Source organism: Strongyloides ratti (assembly GCF_001040885.1).
Source record: "Strongyloides ratti genome assembly S_ratti_ED321, chromosome : 2".
Classification (NCBI taxonomy): Eukaryota; Metazoa; Nematoda; class Chromadorea; order Rhabditida; family Strongyloididae; genus Strongyloides; species Strongyloides ratti.
In genome coordinates, this window is record NC_037308.1 from 8,690,128 (window position 1) to 8,703,245 (window position 13,118).

General features: G+C 23.7%; 6 protein-coding genes across 6 annotated transcripts; 4 read left to right on the forward strand and 2 right to left on the reverse strand.

Annotated features, from left to right (window-relative positions):
* Positions 1 to 47: 47 nt before the first annotated feature.
* SRAE_2000276900 (Small GTPase superfamily and Small GTPase superfamily, Rho type and P-loop containing nucleoside triphosphate hydrolase domain-containing protein) lies at positions 48 to 919 on the forward strand (the record flags this gene model as incomplete). The annotated part of the gene is made up of 2 exons (XM_024653878.1): positions 48 to 326; positions 374 to 919. The coding sequence occupies 2 exons, from the start codon at positions 48 to 50 to the stop codon at positions 917 to 919; spliced, it is 825 nt and encodes a 274-aa protein (XP_024507311.1).
* A 2,118-nt stretch (positions 920 to 3,037) lies between these two features.
* On the forward strand, positions 3,038 to 4,056 carry SRAE_2000277000 (Protein kinase domain and Serine/threonine-/dual specificity protein kinase, catalytic domain and Protein kinase-like domain-containing protein; the record flags this gene model as incomplete). Its single annotated transcript, XM_024653879.1, has 2 exons — positions 3,038 to 3,109; positions 3,157 to 4,056. The coding sequence occupies 2 exons, from the start codon at positions 3,038 to 3,040 to the stop codon at positions 4,054 to 4,056; spliced, it is 972 nt and encodes a 323-aa protein (XP_024507312.1).
* Positions 4,057 to 4,402: 346 nt separating this feature from the next.
* Positions 4,403 to 7,425, forward strand: SRAE_2000277100 (Transport and Golgi organization protein 6 homolog; the record flags this gene model as incomplete). Its single annotated transcript, XM_024653880.1, has 3 exons — positions 4,403 to 4,448; positions 4,486 to 4,682; positions 4,720 to 7,425. The coding sequence occupies 3 exons, from the start codon at positions 4,403 to 4,405 to the stop codon at positions 7,423 to 7,425; spliced, it is 2,949 nt and encodes a 982-aa protein (XP_024507313.1).
* A 198-nt stretch (positions 7,426 to 7,623) lies between these two features.
* Positions 7,624 to 9,593, forward strand: SRAE_2000277200 (Mitochondrial inner membrane protein; the record flags this gene model as incomplete). Its single annotated transcript, XM_024653881.1, has 2 exons — positions 7,624 to 7,775; positions 7,817 to 9,593. 2 exons carry the CDS (start codon positions 7,624 to 7,626, stop codon positions 9,591 to 9,593), a joined length of 1,929 nt encoding a protein of 642 aa, XP_024507314.1.
* Positions 9,594 to 10,246: 653 nt separating this feature from the next.
* Positions 10,247 to 11,176, reverse strand: SRAE_2000277300 (CDK-activating kinase assembly factor MAT1; the record flags this gene model as incomplete). Its single annotated transcript, XM_024653882.1, has 1 exon — positions 10,247 to 11,176. The coding sequence occupies one exon, from the start codon at positions 11,174 to 11,176 to the stop codon at positions 10,247 to 10,249; it is 930 nt and encodes a 309-aa protein (XP_024507315.1).
* An 18-nt stretch (positions 11,177 to 11,194) lies between these two features.
* On the reverse strand, positions 11,195 to 11,553 carry SRAE_2000277400 (Complex 1 LYR protein family-containing protein; the record flags this gene model as incomplete). The annotated part of the gene is made up of 4 exons (XM_024653883.1): positions 11,195 to 11,206; positions 11,250 to 11,285; positions 11,336 to 11,440; positions 11,488 to 11,553. The coding sequence occupies 4 exons, from the start codon at positions 11,551 to 11,553 to the stop codon at positions 11,195 to 11,197; spliced, it is 219 nt and encodes a 72-aa protein (XP_024507316.1).
* Positions 11,554 to 13,118: the final 1,565 nt, after the last annotated feature.

Genomic DNA, 13,118 nt, shown 5'->3' on the forward strand with positions numbered 1-13,118 from the left:
TATTTTGAATAAATAAGAACAGTTGATGTTATTTAAAGTAAATTAAAATGGTAAATAATAAAGTACGATGTATTGTTTATGGACAACAACATGTAGGAAAAACTTCATTCATATTGAGTTATTTAAATTTACCTATACAACATCAAAATATATCATGCAAAGAATCATTTGTTAAAACTGAAATATTAAATGACCAAATTGTTTGTCTATCAATAGAAAAAATATCTAAAGAAGAAGACTTAACTAATGAAGAAATATTAAAAACAGATATTTGTATACTTTCATTTTCAGTTAATGATCCTATATCATTTGCATATATAATACATGTATGTTTTCATATTAAATTTTAATTTTTTTTTAAACTTTTATATAGGGAAAATCAATTATTTGTAAATATAAACCGGAAATGCCTCTAATTATTTTAGCAACAAAGTCAGATTTGCGAAATTCAATGTTAAAAGATCATCCTTGTATAGATATGTCGCGTGTTCATCTATTTGCCTCAGAAATTGGTGCTTATGCATATTTTGAAACATCTATATTTTTAAATGATGAATCTTCATTAACTTTTAGACAGGCAATTAAAATAGTTAAACTTGTTAATGATTATAACAATACAATTAAATTACAAATGGTTTCTCCAATTCAAAAAATGTTTTCAACTTTTAAAAATATATGGAATAAAACGAATAATATGTTTAGGGAACAAATACAAGAAAATAATCATGATAAAGATGATAATGAAGAAGAAGAAGAAAATACTATTATTACAGCTAAACACAAAGCACAAAATTCTACAGTTGAAGAAAAACACGATGATAAAATAAAGTTATTGTCAACATTAAGTGCAACAAACTTAGAGTATATTGATATAAATGATACTGTTAATAATTTAACAGAAAAAGAAACATTTGTATAATAATATATATTAATTAAAAACTAAACTCAAAACAAAGAATTATTAACTTTTTATTATAAAAGTATAATTCTATATATGCTAAAATGATTTACATACGTATTCGTATTTATAAAAATAATATTTTTTTTTGTTTGTAAATTTTTCTAAATACGAACAAACATTAAAATCATACATATTTGTTTGACATAATACAATAAATAAATAATAATAATTAATTTGAAATAATGTTAATTTAGATCTTACTGATTATATAGAAATAATTTTCATATTGTCTCTAATAACCTGATAGTGGAAAATAATTTTTTTTTTAATTTTAATTTTAAATTATCCTCGTCTGATAGTCTATAAAAAATGATAAATTTTAAAGATTAATATAAACATAAAGAAATTTTTTAAAAATTTGAATAAATATATAGTGATTTCAATATTTGATAGTTGATAAACAATAAAAAAAGATTTAGAAAACTTTTTTCACATAAATAACCTAAATTATCATATAAAAAACAGTAAAAATAAAATTAAGAAAATTGGTAGTAGATTTGTTAATAGAATTTTTATTAAAAGAAATTGTCTTTATTTTATCACAATTTTAGAGGTAGAATCAGAAATCTAGAAAATTTTCTGCCAATTTCTGAATCTTTGAAAATAATAATGTTATAATTGTAAAAATTAATAATCTAGACCTACCTTTGAATAGAAATCGAATGAAACTGGTCCCATTTTCATAGGATAAGTATTTGCTGAGCTACTAAAAAGTCGGGAACAATGAATATTTTAGAAAAATTTCCGCTCTTGGTCATATCTCGCTTCAAAACCAAGATAAATGAAATCAGATTTCTGCAATTAACTTCAAATGAGTTTTCAAGTGGGGTCTACCTTCAAAATATTTTTATACCTTAAACCACTTTCGAGATATAAAAAAATGGTGACAATGGATTACGCGCGAAAAAATACCAAGCAAAGTATTTCAAGAACGGTTAAAAATTCTAAAATATTTTCAACGTAAGGTATACCTTAAATTGTAAAAGGAGCCCAGCGCATCAAATTTCATAGGCCTGTGACTTCATTAACCTGAGTTATTGCTAGATTCTTAAAACTTTTTTTTAAACATATTTCTTATCATATCTTCATTTTTAGAAGTCCTATTAAAATATGAATAGGCTTAATGAATTTCTTGTAAAAAAATAATCTAGAATATAGCATTTTTTTTTAAAATTTACAATATTATCATAAAAATCAAGATTTAAAAAAAATATTCCCCAATTTCGCCCCTCAACTTTGAATCCTTATAACTCCTGAAGTTTTAATTTTCGAATATTGTTGATTATATTCAAAATTCATCTCGTTTCAAGGGCTATCGATTGACTATAGTGGCATATTCAAATTCCAAAAAAAGTTGTTTTTTTTAAATTTTTATTAAAAAAATTTTTTTAATTACTTATTTTTCTTTATTATTTTAGTATAAAATTTTTTTATTAAATCAACATTGTAATTTAAAAAAAAATACATAATTTTATTATTCAAATATTCAAAAATATTTTCTAGAACGTTAATGACTCTAAAATTAAGCCATAAAAAGTTATGATCATTCAATGTTGAAGATTAGGCTAGTGATTTTTTTTTTAAAAATGTGGCACCAATAACGCATTGAAGAATGTTTAAAATATATAAACTATTCAGATCGCTTTTTTGTGAGAATTTAATTGAACATAGTTTCATCTTCATAAAACTTAATCAACTTGAAATAATAACATGAAGTGTATCTTAAAAAAGTATTTTAATCATAATTTTTTGGCTCAATGTTCTTGGACATTAAAAATATCGTTTTTTAACCTTCAACTAAACCATAAATTTTCTATGTTATATATATTTCAAATAATTTAGTGATAACAAAATTATTGTTATAATTATTATATAATATTTTATGACATTACAATTTCCATAATTGCAACAAAATTTAAATAATATTATATATAACTACAAAAAAAGAATGGTTTTCATTGTAATTGAATTGCTATTTTCTAGAGTGATTACAATTTAACAAAAAATTATCATTTTATATGCAAATTATAATTAGATGTATATTTACTTTTTGAAAGTTAAAATAAAATTTATAAAATGACTTTAGATGTACAGACTAAAAAAACTACTGTTGTTAATTTTAGTGAGTTTAATAGTGATATAAATATTGTAAGTTAATTTAATTTGTTATTTTATTTAATTAAAATATTATTTAGAAAGAAGTAATACAAACAAAAAAAGCAAATTATTTAATTGAAGAATTATTAGGTGAAGGTGGTTATGGAACTGTATATTGTGTTTTAAATACTAAAGATAATCAAAGGTACGCTATGAAAACAGAAAAAAAACAATCGGATAAAAAATGTCCTAAATTAAAAATGGAAGTAAAAGTATTAAAAGATTTGGAAAATGTTAAGCGTGAACGTTCACATTTTGTGAAAATGTATGATAGATGCAGAAAGAAAAATTATTTTTTAATTGTTATGGATCTTGTTGGAAAAAATATACTTGATTTACGTAATAAATCTTCACGCAAAATATTTAGTGAAAGCACTAATTTTAATATTGCTATTCAATGTTTAGAAGCATTAGAAGATCTTCATAAATTTAACTACATACATAGAGATGTAAAACCTGCTAATTTTGCTATTGGAATAGAAAAAAATAATGATATTATTTATGTTCTCGATTTTGGATTGGCAAGATATATTTTGAATCATAAAAAAGAATTAAAAACACCTAGAGAGAAATGTAAATTCAAAGGTACTATACGTTATGCTCCATTAGCAACTCATAAAGGACTGGATAATGGAAAAAAGGATGATGTTGAAGCATGGGTTTACATGATTGCTGAATCATTACTTCCATTTGGTTTAACATGGGGTAGAACAAAAAGAATTACAGATGTTTATGAAATGAAAATTAAATCCAGAAATGTAGAAAAATTTCTTTTTCCATATGAAAGTTCACAAAAATTTAATCAATTTCTTAAATACATTGATACATTAACTTATGCTGATAAAGTTGATTATATGTATTTTTATGAGACAATAAAAGAGGAAGCTAAAAAACACAATATTGACTTAAATCAACCTTTTGATTGGATTAAAAAATAATTTAAAATATTGTATTATAAATTAATATATAATTACTAATTATAATTTGGTAACTAATAATGCCTGTGTAATTCGACAATAAAATATAATTTTCATGAAATGAAATTTTTTTTGATCAACAAATTTAAGTACATATTTTGTTTCATATAAATTCACTCCATAAATAATTTCTAAAGTTTTTAAGAAACAAAAAAATAACTTTTTTTAAAACATTTATATGTAAATAGTTCTCCAAATTTCTACTTATGACATATTGAAATAATTAAATTATTTCTTGTATTACATAATATTTTTTTGCATCCATACATTTTATTTATAATTCATTTTATGATACAAAAAGTTTATAATGCAAGATTCGTTGAAACTTTTAGATTTTGTTACAACATTTCAAGGTAAGTATACTTTTATAGTTTTTTTAAAGTTCTTTAGATGTAAAAATTTCTAAAAATTCTATCATTAAATTTGATCCCATTCATGATGCATTTTGTGAAGGTATCAAAAAGTTTAAAGAAATTGGTTGTTTTGAAAAATTTGAAAAATATTCTATTGAATTTCGGGAAAATATACTGATATCTAATGATCCTAGAATAGATTTTAGTATTCTTTTATTTTATTTATATAATAATGTATGTATAACTTTAAATTATTTAATTTATTTTGTAGTTTTTACAAGAAATCAAAAATAATAATGATGTAACAAATGAGTTATGTCTTTCAATTGAACAAGAGAAAATTTTATCAAAATCTTTAGAATTTTTTTTCTCAGTTTCTGTATTTCCATGCTTGGAAAGTGGTGTTGGAATTCCTATTACAAAATTATTAAAAGTACCAGTAAAAGAATGGAAAAAATATGGTAATTTAACTGAATGTAAATTTATATTAAAAAGATCAATTGAATTTTTATTTAAACTATTGGAAAGTAACAAAAAAATTAAATCTATTGTTGTGGATAAATTTCTTGCATTATTTATATCTGCTAACGAGCAATTAGTTTACTATAATATCAATGATTTTGAAGAAAATTACAATGAACTTATTGAAAATACAATAAGTAGTATATTTGTATTTGAAGCTTTATTTGCACAATACACAAATAAAGGCTCTCCAAAATGGTATAAAATATCTTGTGGATTGAAATTATCAAAATTTCTTTGTCGAAAAACGGGATTAATTAATTTTTTAACAGCTATTGAAAATTTGACTGAGGCAAAATTTTTTGAAAATTCTGTCTGTATGAATGAAATGGCAAATCTTTTAGGTGCTTGCCCTTCAACTTTTTCTATAGATGAATACTATACAAATATTTTAGAACAAATTTTTGATCTTTTACTTTTTTCCCAAGAATGGACTGTAAAATTTAGATTAATGTTTGGTTTACTAGTCGATATTATTTATAAGAAAAAAAGTGAAATAATAAATAAATATTTTGTTGGTTCAATTTTAAATCCTTGGAAAAGGCTTCTTGAAAAAGGCATTCAATTAGATCAGGGAACTGATACAGGGTTGTGGTCTCTGAATATAGAGAAATCTATTATACTATTGGAAACATATTTAATCACTGGTAAAAGTATATTAAGAAAAAAACTTTGCAGTAATTTATTAAAAAGTGGTTACTTTTATTTTTGGTTAAATTTAACTTCTCAATTAGAAGATGATTCATTGTTAAAGAATACATTTAAAAATATATTATTTGGAATTATCAGTGACTTGGCAGATAATGAAAAATGCAAACTTTTTTTTAATTTACTAATGAAAAAAGGTCAAGTATCATGTCTTATTGACAAATCGAATTATTTTATATTAAGTAGTTTTAAAAAAAGTAATTTGTTAGAATCAGAGAAAAATGATAAATTTCGTTATTCTGGTATATCATTGAAAATATTAGATTCATTGCCTATTGAAGATGACAAAGGTTCTTCCATTCAGAAAATTTTTGACAACGTAAAATTACTTTTTAATAATTTAGACATACAGCTAAAACTTTTAACAAAGTTTCTTAAAGTTATTAATATAACTAAATTTGAAAAAACTTTACTTGTTCAAGAGGTCGAAGATTCTAAAGAGAAGGAAACACGTAACAGATTTGTTAATATAGATGAAGTGCTTGAAAATAATGAAGAAAAAATGTTTTCATTGATGTATATATTATCAAATTTAATGGAATATTTTATAAATAGTACTGATAAAATGAAAGATTCCAATACTTTAATAAATACAACAACAATTGTCGAAATTATTGAAGTTCTTTGTATAATAATAAGTAGATATAATAGAAAATTGGTGGATTCTGGTTATGAAGAAGATGAAAATTTAAAGTTTAGTATTGCTGTTCTTGCAGCTATTATATTAGTTGCTGAGGATAACGATGTAATTAAGAAATCATTAAATGAACTTAGAAGAGTATTAAGGAATTTTATTATCTTATCAGAAAAATTTGAAGAATTACTATCGTTAAGAGATGAAGCAATTGGAATTATTGAAATTATTTCAACTTTTCTTGGTGTTGATGAAGTGGATATCAAAGCTAATAAATATCAATCACCTGAACAGAGTACATTTAAAGAAAAAAAACGAGATTTATATGAAGAATGTTTAGAAGATTTAAAAGATGAACTAGAAGCTGTCAAGGGTCATGGTTTAATTGTGATTGCTAGAGAAATAAGAAAAAAAAATCTTCAATTTTTAAAAAAAGACCGTCTTCAATTGTTGTTTGATATTGTTCCTGATTATGTAAAAGATCATGAAAGTTATGTTTTTCTAAGTGGTATTTCTGTATTGGCAGAGATAGCCTATCTTCAACCAGATCCATATTTGTTTAATTTAATTGATATGTTTGCCAATTACAAAGACAAAGATAATGTTGAATTTCGTGGAAAACTTGGTGAAGCTATAGCGAAAGTTTGTAAACAATTAGGCTCCCTTGCTCCATTGTATTTTGATAGAATATTAGGTATATTTTTGAAGAACTTTAAAGACGAGGACGAAATTATAAAGGCTTCATCTTTAAATGCTTTAGCTGATCTTATATGTGCTTGTAAAGGAAAAAAATACGGTAGTGTCATTTATGAACTTTTAATGGGTATCGATTTCTTAATAAAATCAAATGATTCAACACCTCTGGTAAGAAGATCAACACTTCATCTACTAAGATCTATTATTCAATCGACTGATACACAAATATTACTAGGAACAGTTATTCCTATTGATATTTTAACTAAAATTTATCGTCAATTGAAGATTATTTACCAATCTGATGAAGACGACATAGTAAAACTTCATGCACAATTAATTCTTATTGATATTAATGAAAGTATTAAAGATAGCATTAATGAAATCGAAAGCACTGATTTACCAAAAATTATGTTGTAATTAAGTAAAAATTTTTTTGTAATCAAGTTATTATTTGTTTGTTGTCAAAATTTATTTAAAATCTCTTTCGTTATGGGAGTATAATTTTCGTGCACTATTCCAATGATTGTTATAATTTATTTTGAGAAAGTGACTTTGTGGAAATTTTTTAATATTTTATTTTATTAGGTATACTAATTTTCAGATTTTCTTGGGTAGATGAAGAAGCTTATTATTGCAACTGGAGCAGTCACAGCTGCCGCTGGAGGAACCATTGCTGCTGCTAATTTTGACCCTAAAGTTAGATCTAAAGTTGAAGAAATGGTTCCAAAATCAAAAGAAGTATTTGATTATGTTTTAGGATCCTCTGAGTGAGTTTATTAAAATTCAATATTTCATTTTAAATTTATAGATCTAACGTAAAGCAGATAAAAGAAAATATGGCTCCCTCTTTGGTTGTTGCACCAAAAAAAGTTTACCAACCTCCACCACTTGACATGCCAACTGTTAAGGAAGAAGAAGTAAAAGTTTCTACTAGAAAACCTATTGAAGTCTCTCCAGTTGAAATTAAGCAAAGTGTAACTGATAATTCAAGAATTTCGTTAACAGAAGAAAAAAATAAACTAAATAATGAAATTGAAAATAAGCTCATGGAAGCTTTGAATAAAGCACAAGAAAAAATTCAGTTTGCTAATTCTGCTAAAATATTTACATGTGAAGGAATCAATAATTATTCTAAAACATTTAGACAAGCTGTAAGTAATGGTGTTGATGCTGATTGGAACACCGTGAAAAATGCCAAAAAGCGAGTTGAACAACTTAAAGCTGAAGATAGTGCTGCCGAAGTCGAAGCTTTGAAATTTGTTTCAGATTTAGAAAAGGTTATTGATGAAGGAAAAAGAAACCCTTTAACTGCTTCTAATCCATTAGTTTATAGTGCTGCTCAAACTGTTCAAAAATTAAGAACTGAAATAGATCGCACCAATTCTTTAATCAAGAAATCTTTATCTGAAATTGACGTTCTCAAGGACCACAAGAAACTTATTGAAGAAAGCAGAAAATCGTTTTTGGAAGAAGTTAAAGCTGTAACTCCGACATTAGATATAAATGCCACTGGTTCAAGTTTAACTGAAAAAGAACTTAACAGTCTTTTAGTTCATGCTCATTTAAAAGTTTCAAAATTAAATCAACGTTTAATTGAACAAGAATTGAGAGAAAAGGAGATTGTTGCTCAGGCTATTGAAAAACAAAAGAAAATTGATGAAGAGCTTGCAAGAGAAAGACTTGAAAGAGAAATTGAAAAAGTATTCTCTTTACAAAAAATTGATAAAGAAGCTGAAGTAGCTAGACTAAGAGAAGAATTTGATAAAGAGTGGGGAGAACGTTTATCAAGAGAGAAAGTTGCCCATGCTGATCATTTGGAGAAAGTTATTAGAACTCAAAAAGAGATTCACGATATTGAAAATGCTGAAAAGGTTAGTGAAGCTATTCAACAAGAAAGACGAAAACATTCCCAAGAATTTGAATTAGCAATTTCTCAATTAGAAGGTATCGAGCATGCTCTTGACAAAAGAGCTGTTCTTGATATTGAAAATAGAAAAGCTAAACAATGTTGGTTAGCATGTCAAAATCTTCTTGAATCAATTGTTTATGGTGTCAAAGCTGGTAATTCCATGGAACAACGTAGAAAACCTTTAGAACAAGAACTTGAAATAATTAAAACTGCTGGAAAAGGTGATAAATTTGTTGAAACACTAGTAAATTCTTTTGATGAGGATGTTGTTAAAAATGGTGTTTATACTGAGGAAGATCTTAAAAATATATTTAAAAAAGTTTACAATGTTTCAAGAAGAGTTGCTAAAATCGACGATAATGGTGGATCATTAATGAAATACATTTCTTCATACATTCAATCGTTGTTTATCATTGAAATTAATCGAGAATATTCTAGAGAGGATAAAATTGATATTAACAACATATCTACATATGATATCTTAGAACGAACTAAATATTTCGTTTCCAGAGGTGATTTTGAAACAGCTGTAAAGTTAGCTCAACTTTTAAAAGGTGAATCTAAGAATGTTGCCAGAAGTTGGATAAAAGATACACAAAATTTCTTAAATACACGTTTGTTGGCAGAATTACTTGTTGCTCGTGCTGTTGTTATCAGTGCCTGTACAATTTATTAGGAAAACCAAGTTGTAAATAAATATTAGTCATCATATTGAGGAATAAAATTATCGTTTGAAAAAATTTATTTAATATTAGGGGACATAACTCACTATACATTAATTTAAAATGTTAGATGTCAAAAGTATAATGAAAAACATTCCAATTTTTTGAGGTATTTGTTCAAATTTATATATAATTGTTAGTATAGTACTTAATGTATGTAGAAATTAATGACTTTTTACCTCAATACAAGTTTAAAATGATTATTTTATTAAAATTAAAAAACAAGTAATTTAGACATTGTTTTTTAATAGTCATACAATGAAAATAAAAGGATATTTTTTTCTACATTCATTTGCTAAATGCTATCCTTTTACATCTGACAACTGCTATGAATTATTTTTATTAAATAGATTTGAGAATATATTTCAATTTTTACTACAATTTTAAAATTTAATAGACTTTTTGAACATGAAGTCGGAAGGATATGTGTATATATATTATAATATTGATATATATTTCATTATTTATATAAAATTGTTTTTGTACTTTAATTAATTATCTGATGCTACAAAAAAAAACTATATTTTTTTATTAAAATAACATACAAATAAATACAACAGGGGGAAAAAAATATATTTTAAAAGCAAGAAACATCATAAAAAAATTTTCAAAATAAAAATAGATCAACTCTGCAGGCAAAAAGATCTTTCATAATTCCATATTCAGTTGAAAAACCACCACCTTGTGCAGACTTCGGACATTCAGTAACATAATTTAAATAACCTGCTGTTCTAATATCTGATAATGAAGGAACATTTGGACCATTGATTTGTAATTGAATTTTTTTGTGGTGATAAGCCACACCAATAGAACGAGTCGTTGTAAAAGAAGCATATTCCTTGAATTTTTTTTTCTCAGCTTTTTCAATCTTCTTACGCCTTTCTTCATCTTGTAATTTAGCATCTTGATCAGCTTGCATTTTTCTTTTTCTTTCTAAAATTAAATCAGCTGGTATAGAAGAATTTTTAAGTTCATCAATAACACTCTTTGTATCAATTTTAGATGCATCTCTAAGAGCTTTTTCTTGTTTCTCCTGTTCTATTCTAGCAAATAGTCGGGATTTACTATTATTTTCATCATTTATAGCTCTCTCTATCCATAATTGGTCATCATCTTTCTTTCTTTTACATTGATCAATTATATCACTATTATCTTTAGCAAATTGATTAATCTCTTCTTCAGTAGATTGAACATCAATATCATATGTCAAATTATAAACAAGATCTTCTATTTTTTCCAAAAAATTATTATATGCTTCTAATGTTGGAAAGCAATCTCTTTTCAAGTTATATATTTTCTTAACTTTTCTACGAAAATAATTTTCCTTCTCTATAATAGGATCGTCAAATTGTTGTTCCCAAAATTCATGTTTTTTTAGTATTTTGTTACAATCTCTGCATGGTGCAGAGTTTCTTGCCCAAATTGTCTCCACACAATAATTGCAAATTGGATGCCCACAAATATTAATCATAATTTTCATTGATGGATTTAAGTCTGATTGAGACTTGCAATTAGTACATATTTTTATATCACCCATCGTATTTATTTTTAAAAATTATTTATTTTTCTAAAACAAGTGGTTTACGATAAAAGGACTTTGATAAGTTTACTTGTCTATTAAGTACTTCAAGTGTTTTACTACCTTCCTGAAAAAAATTAAAAAGTATAAAATAATTTATGATTTAAAAAATAGTACCTGATAAAAAGCATCAAGTTTTATAGGATCAGTCTCGTTTTTGTGAGCCTCAAAATGATCCCTTATACGGCGGACAAAAAATTTTCTATAATTATATTGAGGAAACTATAAATAGAATCTAATAAATATGATATTTAGGAAAAAAAACATACACCAAGAGAAGTTTTAACCAAATCCTTATAAAGCTTCAAAAAATTTGCTTTAGTTAATGTAGACATTTTACAAATTGGTATAAAAATTGACGATTTAATCTTGGAACGATTTTATAAATGAATAGTGTATATTAATATTAAAAATAAGATAATAATTTAAACTTTTTAAAGTTATCTGTGATATGGAAATGGTTTTATTTATATAAAAAAATTTTTTAAATAAGTTAATTAATTTAAGTGTATTTTGAATTAAATGTTCAATTTCAAATAATGGTTAAACATTAACAATGCATATTAACAAGAATGACAATATGAATTCTTTTGTATTTAACTTTCCAACTTCTAAATTTTAAAACTTTGTTGAATTTTTTTGATACCTGAAGGATACTCTTTATGTGTTGATTCAAAAATTTATTGTTTATGTATTGTTAACAATTCTATCAAATAGCAATTTTTTTTGATGTATAAAGTTTTTCTTTTCTAATTGTTACTAATTAACAAAAGATGACTGAATTTATGATTAAATTATTATATAAAAAATTAATTAAAATAAAAAGTTTATTAAGTATTTTCAAATTACCTTAATTTGTAATTAAAATAATTTAATACTTTTTTTTTATTTTTTTCACTTTATCAAACTTCTATAAAAATTAGAGTTAAAATTTACTTCCATGTAATATGTAAATTTTGCTCGTGTCTATTGAATTAAAAATATATTTTAAAAAAAATAAAGTTGGTTTTAAAAGATATTCTTGAAATTGAACATAAGAAAGAGAGGTAAAAGTAGTTATGCTTTGTTAATTTTATTTTATCTTTTACTAGAAAATTTATTTTCTTTATTTTAATGACTTTTTTGATAAACTTTTTTTTTTTTATTTATTTGTTATAAAAATAGATAAAAAAAAAATTTTCTTTTAAATTATTAAAAAAGGAATAGAATATTTACTAATTATGATATTAATGACACAAAAAATAGTTAAGATAGAAATAATTTTTTATTTAAATTTGTAGGTTTTTAAAAAATTTAAAAGTATGTTGAATGTAATATATGAAATTGGTAAGTTTTATAATTCTAATTAAGTAATTAACTAATTTAATTTTGTATATTCTTTGATAAGTCTTTCTGAAATCTTTATGTATTGGTCTTTTTAAACGGATATGATAAATTTTAATGTTTTTTAGTTTTAAAAATTTCTCTAGTGTAATTTTTATCTTTATAAACTAGTTAACAATGTATATCTTTTCTTGTATTTTTAATAATCTAAAAAAAAGTATTTTATTTATAAAAATGAAATTAGAAAATTTCTCTAAAAGTTAAGTTGTATTTTTATAACATTTATCTTGAGATATATAAATAATATAACTATTACTGTATGTAACATTTATTTAAGTGCTTCTAACAGATATAATTAAATAATTCAAATATAAAATATAAAAGTTATTTATATCATTGACTTTAATTGTATGAGACATATAATAATATTACTTTAAACTATAAATAATCTTTTTGAGTTTGTCTTTATATATTTAACGATTTTTTTAGTATTGTAAAATATATAATTATATCATTATTTTATTTAACACTATTTACAAATTGCATATTTGTACTATGCTATTTACAAAAGCTATAT